The sequence below is a fragment of the Balearica regulorum genome, chromosome 24 (genome assembly GCF_011004875.1).
Source record: "Balearica regulorum gibbericeps isolate bBalReg1 chromosome 24, bBalReg1.pri, whole genome shotgun sequence".
Lineage (NCBI taxonomy): Eukaryota > Metazoa > Chordata > Aves > Gruiformes > Gruidae > Balearica > Balearica regulorum.
In genome coordinates this window covers 2,479,701-2,492,699 of record NC_046207.1, presented here as the reverse complement: position 1 = coordinate 2,492,699, position 12,999 = coordinate 2,479,701, and the positions used below count along the sequence as shown (strand labels likewise).

The window sequence follows — 12,999 nt, the reverse complement described above, 5'->3', positions numbered from 1 at the left end:
GGGGAGCCCCCAGTCGCGGTGACAACCGGCACGTCCGGGCTGCGAGAGCCGATGGGGAGGAGGGGGGGGCGCGGGTGCCGGGAGCGGGTGCGCATCGTGTGTCCCCCCCCAACCTCAGCTTTGATTTCTGGAGCCCCCCCTGCCCTTCCCCCTCGGCCAGGAGCCGCGCAATGGTTTCAATTACGCTCTGAAAGGCGGTGGGGCCCTCTTTTCACGGCAGCCCGGGTTTCTCCTGCTCACAACAAAAGCTTAAGTTACAGGAAAGGGAGAGAAAGCGAGGGAGGGAGGGAGGGAGGGGGCAGGCAGCCAGCAGAAAGCCCCTCGCCCCCCCCAGAAAGGAGCGGGATGGGGGCGCTGGGCTGCCCGCCAGGTTCCCCCCCCATGGCCCCCCCCCCCGCCCCTTCCCTGGGACGGTGCTTTGGGAAGGGCCCCCCCCCCCCATCCCGCTGCCCCAATCTGGGGGGATTGCCCGCAGTTTCTTTCCCCCCGACGAGAGTCTCCGGTGGGTCCCAGCCCCCCCCCCCCCCGATCCGTCCCGGTCCCCCCCCCCCGATCCCCCCCAGCTCCCCCCAGCATGTCCCGGACCCCCCGGTGTGTCCCGGTGTGTCGTGTCCCCCCCCCATCCCGGATCCCCCCGGTGTATCCCCGCTCCCTCCCCGGTATGTCCCGGCCCCCCCCCAGTTTTGGGGACAGAGGTGCCCTTCCCCACGGCTGGGGTGGGAGGTGCGGGGCCACGGTGCGGGACAGGGCGCGGGGGGGGGGGGTCCCCCACGATGCGGGGACGGCGCGGCCCCCCCCGACCCGGCAGTGGCCTGGTGGGGCCGCAGGATGCAGCACCCCAGGGTGGCCGTGGGCACCCCACGAGGGGTGGCGCTGCCTGGGTGACACCCGGGGACCAAGGGGTGTCGGGGCCGCGGCATGCCTGTTCCGGGGGGGCGGCCGGGATCCGGGGGGGGGGCGGGGGGTAATCCTGCCCCGGTGCACCCTGAAGGGGACCTGGGGACAGCGGGGCACCCGCAGCGGCGTGTCAGCGGGGGATGTGGGTCCGAGGCTGGGGGAGCGGCCCCACGGGTGGGGGGACGCGGGGGACCCGAGGTGGCGCAGGGGAACCCGGGCAGCGCAGAGGACATGGGGGGGGCGGGCAGGGACTTTTCACCGTGGTCCCGTCCCGACCCCACGCCGCGGGGGGACTTTTCACGGCGCGGAAAAACTTTGCGGACGGGGGGGGGGGGGGGGGGGGGGGGGGCCCCCCGCTCCTCCCGGTCCCCGGCCCGGTGACCCCCCGGGGGCGGGGGGCGGGGCTCGGGGGGGGCGGGGCGGCCGCGCCGTTTGAATGTGATTGGCGGGACGGGGGGGCGGGGCCCTGCGGGGGGCGGGGCTCGGGGGGGCCGCTCCGCCCGGCGGGGACGCGGCGCTGCCCCGCACAAAGGCGGCGGGAGCGTCCGGTGCGGCCGCTGCGCTCCCCCGGCACCCCCGGTACCCCCCGGTACCCCCCGGTACCGCCCCGTATCCCCTCCCCCGGGCAGCGTTCCTCCCCTCTTTCCCCCCTTCCCTCCCCCCCCCCCTTCCCGGCACCCCGCCAGCGCCACCGCCCGCCCGGGGCTGCGGGAGCGGGCACGGGGAGCTGCGCCGCGAAAGCACCGGGAGCACCGGGAGCACCGAGTGTGGGCAGCGGGAGCAGCGCTGCGGAGCACCGGGAACGTCTGGTCCGGGCAGCGGGAGCGCCACGTCCGAGCACCGGGGACCGTCCCGCCGCGCACGGTAGAGCGGGATACCGGGAGCCGTCCGGGCAGCACCGGGGGGGGGCGGCGGATCCAGACAGGAGGACCGGCTGGCTGGCTGGGCGCCGGGCACGGGAAATCCGGGGCGCAGCAGCTCGGGGCACCATGGGCCCCCCCAGCGTGCTGCCCGTCCTGGCCTGGCTGCTGGCGGGGCTGAGCCTGCCGGTGCCGTGCCGGAGCCAGCTGCACGGCGAGAAGGGCATCTCCATCCCCGACCACGGCTTCTGCCAACCCATCTCCATCCCGCTCTGCACCGACATCGCCTACAACCAGACCATCATGCCCAACCTGCTGGGTCACACCAACCAGGAGGACGCGGGGTTGGAGGTCCACCAGTTCTACCCCTTGGTGAAGGTCCAGTGCTCGTTGGAGCTCAAGTTCTTCCTCTGCTCCATGTACGCGCCGGTCTGCACGGTGTTGGAGCAGGCCATCCCGCCGTGCCGCTCCATCTGCGAGCGAGCGCGCCAGGGCTGCGAAGCCCTCATGAATAAGTTCGGTTTCCAGTGGCCGGAGCGATTACGTTGCGAGAATTTCCCCCGGCACGGCGCCGAGCAGATCTGCGTGGGGCAGAACCATTCGGAAGACGGCGGTTCGCCGGCGTTGCTCACCAGCGCCACGCCGTTGGCCGGCCAGGGCACCCCGGGCGCCCCTCGTTATGCCACCCTCGACCACCCCTTCCACTGCCCGCGGGCGCTGAAGGTGCCCAGCTACCTCAACTACAAGTTCTTGGGCGAGAAGGACTGCGCGGCGCCCTGCGAGCCCACCCGTCCCGACGGCCACATGTTCTTCAACGAGGATGAGATCCGTTTCGCCCGTATCTGGATCCTCATCTGGTCCGTCTTGTGTTGTGCCTCCACCTTCTTCACCGTCACCACCTACCTGGTGGACATGCAGCGTTTCCGCTACCCCGAGCGACCCATCATCTTCCTCTCGGGGTGCTACACCATGGTGTCGGTGGCCTACATCGCCGGCTTCGTGCTGGAGGAGAGGGTGGTCTGCAACGAGCGTTTCCAGGAGGACGGCTACCGCACGGTGGTACAGGGCACCAAGAAGGAAGGTTGCACCATCCTCTTCATGATGCTCTACTTCTTCAGCATGGCCAGCTCGATCTGGTGGGTCATCCTTTCCCTCACCTGGTTCCTGGCCGCCGGCATGAAGTGGGGCCACGAGGCCATCGAGGCCAACTCCCAGTACTTCCACTTGGCCGCCTGGGCCGTGCCGGCCGTCAAGACCATCACCATCCTGGCCATGGGACAGATCGACGGGGACCTGCTGAGTGGCGTCTGCTTTGTGGGCCTCAACAACATCGACCCTCTGCGGGGCTTCGTGTTGGCCCCGCTCTTCGTCTACCTCTTCATCGGTACCTCCTTCCTTCTGGCCGGCTTCGTCTCCCTCTTCCGCATCCGCACCATCATGAAACATGGCGGGACCAAGACGGAGAAGCTGGAGCGGTTGATGGTTCGTATCGGGGTCTTCAGCGTCCTCTACACCGTCCCGGCCACCATCGTCATCGCTTGCTATTTCTACGAGCAGGCTTTCCGCGAGCATTGGGAGCGCAGTTGGATCAGCCAGAACTGCAAGAGCTTGGCCATCCCCTGCCCGCTCCACTTCACCCCCCGCATGACCCCCGATTTCACCGTCTACATGATCAAGTATCTCATGACTCTCATCGTGGGCATCACCTCCGGCTTTTGGATATGGTCGGGTAAAACCCTGCACTCGTGGAGGAAGTTCTACACGCGACTTACCAACAGCAAGCAGGGCGAGACGACGGTGTGACCCCCCCCCACCCCAGCCAGGCCGCCGCCGCCGCCCTTCGGCTTGCGTTTTTTTTCGGGGGGTTTTATTATATATTTTTTATTTTTAGATTTATTAACGTCTAAGGGGTGTCTCTCTTTCTCTTTGAAAAAAAAAAAAAAAATTTTTTTTTTTTTTTTGTAATTAAACCTGTAAATAGCATTTGTAAATTTAATTATATATTTCTATTTAAAACACAAAAAAAGGAAAAAATGGAGAAAAGGAGGAAAAAATGGAGAAAAAGGAGGGGAAAAGAGGTGAAAAGGGAGGGGAGAAAAAGGAGAGGAGGAAAAGGAAGGGAGAAAAAGGAGAAAAAAGGGAGGAAAATAAAAGAGAAAAAAGGGGGGAAGGAGAAAAAAGAAAAAAAGGAGAAAAAAGAGGGGGGAAAGGAGGAAAAAAGCTGCCGAGCCTGGCGAGGATCCTCGCTCTCCCTCGCCGCTGCCCGGGTTGGGTCCCCCCTCTGCGGGGCCGGGCTCTGGGAACAGCCGGCTCCCTGCCCGCTCCCTGCCCGCTCCCTGCCCGCTCCCTGCCCGCTCCCTGGTAAAAGGGGGGGGACACGGACACCCAATAAAAATCCCATTTTTCTCCCTCTCTTTTTTTGGAAACTCCCCAAGAAAGTTGATTTTTTTTTTTTTTTATTAACCCCCCCCCCTGCTCGCTCCCCAGGGATGCTGTGACGGGGCTGTGTCCCCCCCGGCCAGCCGGGGCTGGGGTCTCTGCCTGCCCCCTGCCTGCACCACCCTGCCTGTACCTCCCCCCCCTCCCCAGCCCCCCGCTTGGCCGCAGACTTTTCCTCCCAAATTACTTTTTAAACCAGTCCTTTGCGAGTACAAATCAGTAAAGCAAAAATGTTCATTTATTCCTCAGGGCTGTTTTTTCCCCCCTCAAACAAAAAAAAAAATCAAGATTGAAATGAGGGTGGGGGGGGTCCCATGGGTGCTGCCGGAGGGTGGGGGGCAGCAGCACGACCCTCCGCTTCCATCGTGCCCCGGGGATGAGCCAGCGTCTCCCTCCGGCTGGAACAAAGCGCTTTGCAGGGGAAAAAAATATCTATTTAACCCCCCAAAATAGGGATTTTTTGGTTTGCAGCGATTGGGGGGGGGGGGGTCTTCTGTCCCCCCCCCCCGGAGGAAATAACTCACATTTTCTATAGGATTAGGGGTGGGGGTTTTTTTTTGGTTGCGCGTGGGCCCCGATCCCGAGTCTCCAGAGAAAAGCGGATCCCGGCTCCGGTTCGGCTTGTCGGGATTTGGGGGATGCTGGAGATGGGCTGCGGGGAGTTTGAGCTGGAGGGGGGCTGGCGCGGAGCTCGGGGAGGGGAAGGATGGATTTAATCAGCTGGATTTCATTGGAATTGGGGGAAAAAAAAAAATAAAAAAATTACTCTTCCCAAAATGGAGAGGGAGACCCGGCCGGGGAAGCGCTGACCCCACGGGTGCCCCAAAACCGACCCCGGGAAGCGCCGAAGCTTCTCGTTCCTCATCGTTTGGGGGGATTTTTGGATCCTCTGAGCACAAAAGGGGGTTGGGGGGCGGTTGAGCCGTTCCCTTTTCCTCAGCAAAACCTCGGGCCGATCCCAAAACTCCTTTAAAAATCCCAATTCTCCGTGGAAGGGAAAAGCGGGAGCCGAAAGGGTTAAGGCAGCGCCTCTCCCGCACATTTTGGAAAGGAAAAACTCTTTGGATCCGGTTTAATTTTCCAACGATGACTTGGAAGGGGGGAGAGAAGAGGGGGGAAACGTATCCACGCTTCTCCCCCCCGCCCCGGTTTGGAGCAGCGGTTTGAGGGCCGGGCTGGGCTGCCCCCCCCCACCCCCCCCCCGTACCCCCTCCCCACTTTCGGTGGCTCTCGAACTGGGAATTCAAAGGGGCCGATGGATTTTATCGCCGCCGATGTCTTTGCCTCCCTCCCCGGCGGGGGGAAGCCGCGCTGGTGATGCCATCGGCGGGACGAGCTTCGGCCAAGGGGACGGGGACGGGGGACACGCACACACGACATCCCCCCCCCCACACACCCCCAAGCACCCTCCGATTCCGTGCACCCAAAGGTGCCGTCACACGGGTGGGTGCACCCTTCCCGCGGGGGATCCCAGGGCCGTATCCAGCCCTGGTGCCGGGTGCTTTGCCCCGGGGGGTGCTGCCCATCGCCCGGTTCCCATTGTCGGGTCGGAGGGTCCCGCTCCCCGAAAGGCAGATCCCACCCGAGGCCGCTTTGTTTTCCAGAGGCGAAGCGCGGATCGCCGGGGGACGGGGGGAATGTAAACTCTCCACCCAGGAATGCAGGAGCTGGGAGATGATTTTTTTTTTTTTTAATTTTTTTTTTTTTTTTTTTTAAAGCCTTCAGCGTCCCGGCTTTGGAAAACAGAGCTGGGATTACAGAGGCTGCGCCCAGCGGCTGGGTTTTGTGGGTGCTGAGCACCCCCATGGGTGCTGCTGGGACCCACCTGGGGGGGTCTGTGTCCGCGTCCCCCGTCCCCGCGGGGTCCCGCGGTGTCTGGGGGGGGGTTGAGCTGGAACTGGGGGAGTTGGGCCGGATCCTGCCCCCGCAGCAGCCGTGTGGCTCGGCCCAGGGTCTTTTTTTGGGGACTTTTGGAGGGTTTTGCCTCCTGGAGCCATTTGCAGCCCGAGCGGGGAAGGAGCTGGAGGGTGTCTGCAAGCAACGGTCAGCGTGTGTCCCCTCCGTCCCCCATCTGTCACCCCAGGGAGGGCTCACCCTGGGGCAGGCTGGCCCCGGGCACAGGTCACCCCGAGGATGGATCTCCCTGGGGATGGGTCACCCTGGGGATGGGTCACCCTGGGGACGGGTCACCCTGGGTCCCCTCACCTTGGTGATGGGTCCAGCTCACCCTGGTGACGGGTCCAGGTCACCCTGGGGACAGGTCACCCTGGTCTGGCTAACCCAGGGAACGTGTCCCCCCCAGGTCCAGCTAACCCCAGGGACGGGGGACGGGGGACAGGGACCTCCTCGCTGCACACGCCTGAGCCCCAGCCCTCCCATCCTCCTCTTCCTCTGTTAAGCCAAGCAAAGAGGGAGCAAACGCCGGTGGCGGGTCCCGCTGCGTCCCCGCGCCCGGCCGTGGTGGGGGTCCTTTGATGTCCCCTAATGAGCCCCGCTCTGTTTTCACAGCTGCCCAACGCGGCAGAAGTCAATTAAAGTGCACCCCGGCCCCTCCTGCCCCGGCAAACGCCCGCCCTGCCCAGCCCCAGAGCACCCACAACTCATCACACCAGTGCCCAGGGAGGCTCACGGGGCTGGTGCCGGTGGGAACGGGACGGGGACGTCCCCAGGAGGAGCGGCCGCGGTCGGGTCAGCCATAGGGTGATGGCGCTGGGCTCTGGCCGGGCAAGGAGACAGCCCTGGGGCTGAAACCAGTGCAGGGAGGGGGATGCTGGGGAGAGGAACTGGTCTCACTGGGAGAAGGAGAGGTCACGGGATGTCCCCAGCACCGGCTGTCCCGGTGCGCCTGTCTCTCAGGTCACGGTCGCTCCTGTCCCCTGGCCACGGGCCGGCCACAAGGTCTCCTGTCCCCACGGCCCCCAGGCCCCCTGTCCCGTCCTCTGTCCCCCGGGGACTCCCCCCTCTGTCCCGTGGGACCGGTCCCACCAGCTCGGCCCCGGTGACAAGTCCCTCGGGGCGGTGGGGTCCCCCTCCCCCTGTCCCCCCGTCCCCCCTCGCCACCTCTCGTCCTGTGTCCCCAGCAGTGACGCGGGGGGGTGGCAGAGGGAGGTGACGGGGAGCAGGGAGGTGGTGAGGGACAGCTCGGGGTGACACGTCCTGCGTCCCCACCGGTCATTTCTCTGAGCCCGTAACGGCTGACAGGTCCCAGGGCCTCTGTGGGGACGTCGCTGGCTGTCCCCAACTCGCAGGCAGCTGCCTGCTCCTGGCTTGATGTGCCTTAACCTCCACGAGGAGAAGCCAGCAGGGACCCGAGGCCACGGGGGCCAGCACCCATGGGTGCCACGAGCAGAGCACGTCCCCCTGGGTGTTCCCGGCCCCCCCCCAGCCCCGATGTCACCCCCGGCCGCGGGTGTTGGAGCGGGATCTCACCGAGGCCGGCAGAGCCCTGGCCGGACGCCAGCGAGGACAGGCGGCCGCGCCGGCTAAATTCGGCTCCTCGCTGCGCCGCTCTTAAAGGAGACGAAGCTGCGAGGAAGCAGGATGCACCCACACACACCCCCCCCCGGCAATTAGGGATGTCCCTAACGAGGGTTGGGATTCCCAAGGCAGATGGAAGATCCCGTCTCCATCCCACCACCTTGCCCTGACGATGTGGGATGGGCGGATGCGGGACACGTCTCCGTCCCACCGCCCCACCGGAATGACGTGGGACCCCGTCTGCGTGCTGGGGGTCACGCCTGACGGGTGCGGGAGCGGAGGACGTTGGGGCCACCTCTCCATCCCAGCATCTCCTGGAGAACTTGGGATGAGCAGATGGGATTCCCAGCATCTTTTCCTTGAGAACACGGGACACGCAGATGTGGCACCCCGTCTCCATCCCAGCGCCCCACACATGGGATGGATGGACACGGGACGGTTGGGCGCGGGGTCCCTCTCCGTATCCCGGTGTACGTCCTCGACAACGGCCCAACATCTCCGCATCCCTCTTGGATGATGAACGGGGGGCAGGGGGGGAGGCGCAAGGATGGACTCGGGACAGGACGGACATGGAACCCCATCCCGATGTAACCCCTGGAGAAGATGAGATGGACGCACGCAGAGACCCCCCCCCCTCCACTTCCACCCCACAGGGACCCTGCTGTGGGGCTACCCCATGGCCACAGGGTTCCGGTGCAGCAGGCCTCGGCCAGGCCGGATTCCTCCCCCACCCCCCCACAGCTCCCCCCCCCCCAAAAGGGGGGTGGGGAGCTGTGGGGGGGTGGGGGAGGAATCCGGCCTGGCCCGTTGTGGGGGGGGGGGGTGCAGCTCCGGAGGCAGCGTGGCCTGTGAATGCGGGGAATGTTTTTGCAGCTGGAGCCCATTACGGGCGGGCAGCGCTGGCTGAGCCGGCCCGGGGCGTGGGGATGGGGGGAGTGTGCGTGTGCAAGGGGAGGGGGGACACACACACACGTGCGTGTGCAAGGGGGGGGGGTGTGGGGGTGTGTGTGTGTGCCCCCCCTTGCAAGGAAAAGGGGGGGGTGCGGAAGGGGGGTGGGGGTGGGCGAGGGGGGGGGTGTGTGTGTGCAACGGGGTGTGCAAGGGGGTGCGTGTGCAAGGAGGGGGTGTGTTCGCGTAAAGGGGTGTGCGGGGAGGGCGTGCAAAGGGGGTGCGTGGAGGGGGGGTGTTCGCGCAAGGGGGGGTGGAAGGGGGACTGTGTGTGTGTGCGAGGGAGCGTGCAAGGGGGGGGTGCAAAGGGGGGGAGTGTGAGGAAGGGGGGGTGCGCAGCGGAGTGGGGATGGGGGGGGAGCGCGTGTGCAAGGGGGGATTTGTGGGTGCGTGCCCATGGAAGGTGTGCGAAGGGGAGTGAGGCGCGTAGGGGCGTGCAAAGAGGGTGCGCGCTTTGAGGGGTACAAGGGGGAGAGTGTCTGTGCAAGGAAGGTGTGCAAGAGGAGTACGTGTGTGCACACGGATGGGGTGTGCACAGGAGACTGTGTCCATGCCAGGGGAATGTGTGTGTGCAATGGGATGTGTGTGCAACAGGAGTGTGCATGCAAGGGGGAGGCACTTGAGTGTGCAAGGGGGGTGAATGAAAGGGTGAGTGTGCGTGCAAGGGGAGTGCAAAGGGCAGTGTGTGTGCAACGGGGACCGTGGGTGTGTAAGGAGCCGCATGCAACAAAGAGCAAGTGTGAGTGAAAGGGGAGCACATCAGTCTGCGTGTGTGCACATAATGGAGCACGTGTGAGCGTGCGGTGGGGCTGGGGTGCAAGGGCTGTGCGTGCACGGGGTGCGTGAGCGTGCGTAGGTGTGTGAGGTGCGCGTATGCTTGAGAAATGCGTGGATGTGTACACGCACATGCAAGGAGGGGATGCATACACCACAGACGTGCTTGTGAGTGGGTGTGCAAATGGGTCTGTGCAGCAGGGAAGACCCCGAGGGCGTGGGGAGGCCGCACACGTATAACATGGGCTGCACATGGGATGGCCACGCGTGTGCATGGCCACGCGTGTGTGCGCAAGTGGCCACGCGTGTGTTCGGACTTCCTAGGGGTCACCGTGGCCCCTGAGCTCCCCCGTGGGGACGCACACGCGTGTGCGCATGGGGGGGCCTGAGCCGTGTGCCGGGGCGGCGGCACGGTGTGCCCCGGGGACACCCGCAAACCGGGGCCTGGTGCGGGGGGGGGAGCGAACAGAGCGGCCGTGCACACACGCGTGAGCACACGGGGGCATGCACGTGCACACACGTGTGCGCGCCATGCGGGTGCCCGCGTGTAGGCGTGCACCCGCCCGCCCGAACACGGGTGTGTGCACAGGCGTGGGCACAGCGCAGGCGTGGGCGTGCACAAGTAGGGAGCAGCACACGGAAGCGTGGACACACACACCCAAGCATGGATACACACGCGTGTAAGCACACACGCGCACTGGAGGTGCCCCCGCGATGGCGGTTTCCCCCATGACACAGGGGTTCCCCATGATGGAGGTTCCCCTGTGACAAAGGTTCCCCATGATGGAGGGTCTCCACTGTGATGGATGATTTCCCCATGATGGAGCTTCCCCCACAACGAAGGTTTAGCCTGTGACGAAGGTTCCCCCATGATGGAGAGTTTCCGCCATGATGGATGACTTCCCCGTGATGGAGGTTCCCTCAAAATTAAGGTTTCCCCATGGTGGAGGTTTCCCCCACGATGAAAATTCCCCCCCCAGTGGAGGTTTCCCTGAGGGAGGTTCCTCCACGATGAAGGTTTCCCCCATGGTGGAGGTTCTCTCATGATGGAGGTTCTCTCAAGATGGAGGTTCCTCCACGATGAAGGTTTCCACCATGGTGGAGGTTCTCTCATGATGGAGGTTCTCTCATGATGGAGGTTCTCCCAAGATGGAGGTTGTCCCAAAATTAAGGTACCCCCACGACAGATGTCCCCCCGTGACGGAAGTTTCCCTGGTGATGGAGGTTCCCCACCGTGACGTCTTCCCCCCGCCATGGCGGTTCACCCTACACTGGAGTTTTTCCCCTTGGTGGAGGTTTCCCCCCAGTGGAGGTTCCTCACGATGGAGGTTTCCCTGATGACGGAGCCCCTCCACGATGAAGAGGTTCCTCCGGTGGCGGCAGCTCCCCAGGACCTTCACGCCGGGGTCCGGGCACCATCAAACGCTCTCCCGGAGCCAGCCAGCTGCAGCAGGACACCAGGCCGGGACCGGGGCCACCGGGCCGGGGCCCAGCCAAGCTCCACCGCGGAGCTCCACCACGACGGCGCCGCGGCCCTGCCCCAAACGTGGGGGCTCCGCTACGTCCCCGGGGTCGGGCTGCGGGGCGGCTCCTGCTGGGGCTGGGGGCGACAGTGGGGACGTGCCCATGGGGGACCACCAAGGAGCTCTGGGGAGGGAACCGCAGGTCACCCCGGGGCGGGTGTCACCATCGTCCCCGTGCGGCCCCCGGGGTATCGCCGTGTCACCCATGGGTGCACCCGCGTGTCGTGCAGGCACAGGAGCGTGCCCAGGCACTGTGCACACGCGTGCACATGGGTGCGCACACGCATCCCGCACACCACGTGGCACACTCCGTGCACACGCGGTACGGGTACGCGCAGCACGTGCACACACGTGTGCACCCAACGCACACTCACACGCACACACGGCTCCCCCCCCCCAGGCACCAGGAGGACACCCCGGCTCACGCTCACACCCACCGACCACCTCGCAGCCACGCGTGCTTAAAAACACACACGTGTGCACACACGGCAGGCTTGGGTGCACACACGCGCCCCGCACGTTCGCACCCCCCCGGACGTATAGGAGCTCCATCTGTGCGCACACACACGGTGTGCAGAGCGGTGCACACCCGGAGCACGCTGGCGTGCCCCCTACCCACACGCAAAGCACACGCACGTGCACGCACACGCCACACACGTGTGTGCATGCACATGCACAAATCGATGCATGTACACCACGCCCATGCACGCACGTGCGTGCGCGCACACTGCACGTGTGCCCACGTGCGCGACACGTGCAAATCACACACTTGCGCGTGCACACGCCCGTGCACATGCAGCATGGGGCGCACACGCTGCACGCACCATGTACACGTGTGTGCACACGTGTTGGCTGTGTGCACCCCCCCCCAGCCCCACCTGGGTGCACGCCCACGCCATGCACGCACACGCGCGTGCACATCAGCACCCTTATGCACCTGTACCACGCACGCTCACGCACACGTGCACGATCCCCAGACGCACGTGCAAACCCCACGCGTGTGTAATGTGCCCCCGTGCACGTGCACACCCCCCCCCCGGATGCGCACCCCCGCGCACGCTCCCCGTGTTGCGTGCGCACGTACCACGCACGCGCCCTCCCCCCGGGCCCCCCCCGTGTGCACGCGCACAGCGTGCGAAGGCGGTGCCCGTGCCACGCGCGGCCCCTGCACCCCTACTTCCACACACCCTGGTTCCACCGCTTGCACCCCAAAACAGCCGATTCGGGTTGAACAAAATATTCCCTTGGCCCAAACCACCTATTGTTGTCGTTATTGTCATTATTGTTATTGTCGTTATTGTCGTTATTGTCATTATTGTCATTATTGTCATTATTGTTATCCTCCTCCTCATCCTCATCCTCGTCCTCGTCCTCGTCCTCGTCCCCGTCCCCGTCCCCGTCCCGACCATCAGCAGGGTGGAGGCAGGGGAGGAAACCAGCCTCCAGCACGGCCAAGCGCCGCCTGCCTTGTCCTGCCTTGGCCTGGGGTGCGGGGAGAGGCACCGGGGGAGGGAGGGAGGGAGGGAGAGATGGATGGAGGGAGGGATGGAGGGAAGGAGGGAGGGATGGAGAGATGGAGAGATGGAGAGATGGAGGGATGGAGGGATGGAGGGAGGGAGGGATGGAGAGATGGAGAGATGGAGGGAGGGAGGGAGGGATGGAGGGAGGGAGGGAGGGAGGGAGGGATGGAGGGATGGAGGGAAGGAGGGAGGGATGGAGGGAGGGAGGGATGGAGGGATTGAAGGAGGGAAGGATGGAGGGAGGGATGGAGGGATGGAGGGAGGGAAGGATGGAGGGATGGAGGGAAGGAGGGATGGAGAGATGGAGAGATGGAGGGATGGAGGGAAGGATGGAGGGAGGGATGGAGGGAGGGAGGGGTGGAGGGATGGAGGGAGGGATGGAGAGATGGAGAGATGGAGGGATGGAGGGAAGGAGGGAGGGAAGGATGGAGGGATGGAGAGATGGAGGGAAGGATGGAGGGAGGGATGGAGGGATGGAGGGAGGGAAGGATGGAGGGATGGAGGGAGGGAAGGAGGGATGGATCACAGGCAGCGCGGTGGCACCGTGCCTTTGCCTGCGCC

The 12,999-nt window shown here is 65.1% G+C and overlaps 2 protein-coding genes across 2 annotated transcripts in view; both read left to right on the top strand.

The window, feature by feature from the left end:
* The window catches only part of CDK5R1 (cyclin dependent kinase 5 regulatory subunit 1), a 122,235-nt gene that overhangs the window by 80,909 nt on the left and 28,327 nt on the right, over positions 1-12,999 (top strand). The gene's annotated exons all lie outside the window — the stretch shown is intronic.
* On the top strand, positions 1,422-3,740 carry FZD2 (frizzled class receptor 2). The gene has a single exon (XM_010305376.2). The coding sequence runs from the start codon at positions 1,887-1,889 to the stop codon at positions 3,558-3,560; it is 1,674 nt and encodes a 557-aa protein (XP_010303678.2). The 5' UTR covers positions 1,422-1,886; the 3' UTR covers positions 3,561-3,740.

What these genes read in the sequence shown, in the direction of transcription:
- FZD2 (XM_010305376.2), top strand. Translation starts at nt 1,887, where the DNA reads ATGGGCCCCCCCAGCGTGCTGCCCGTCCTGGCCTGGCTGCTGGCGGGG.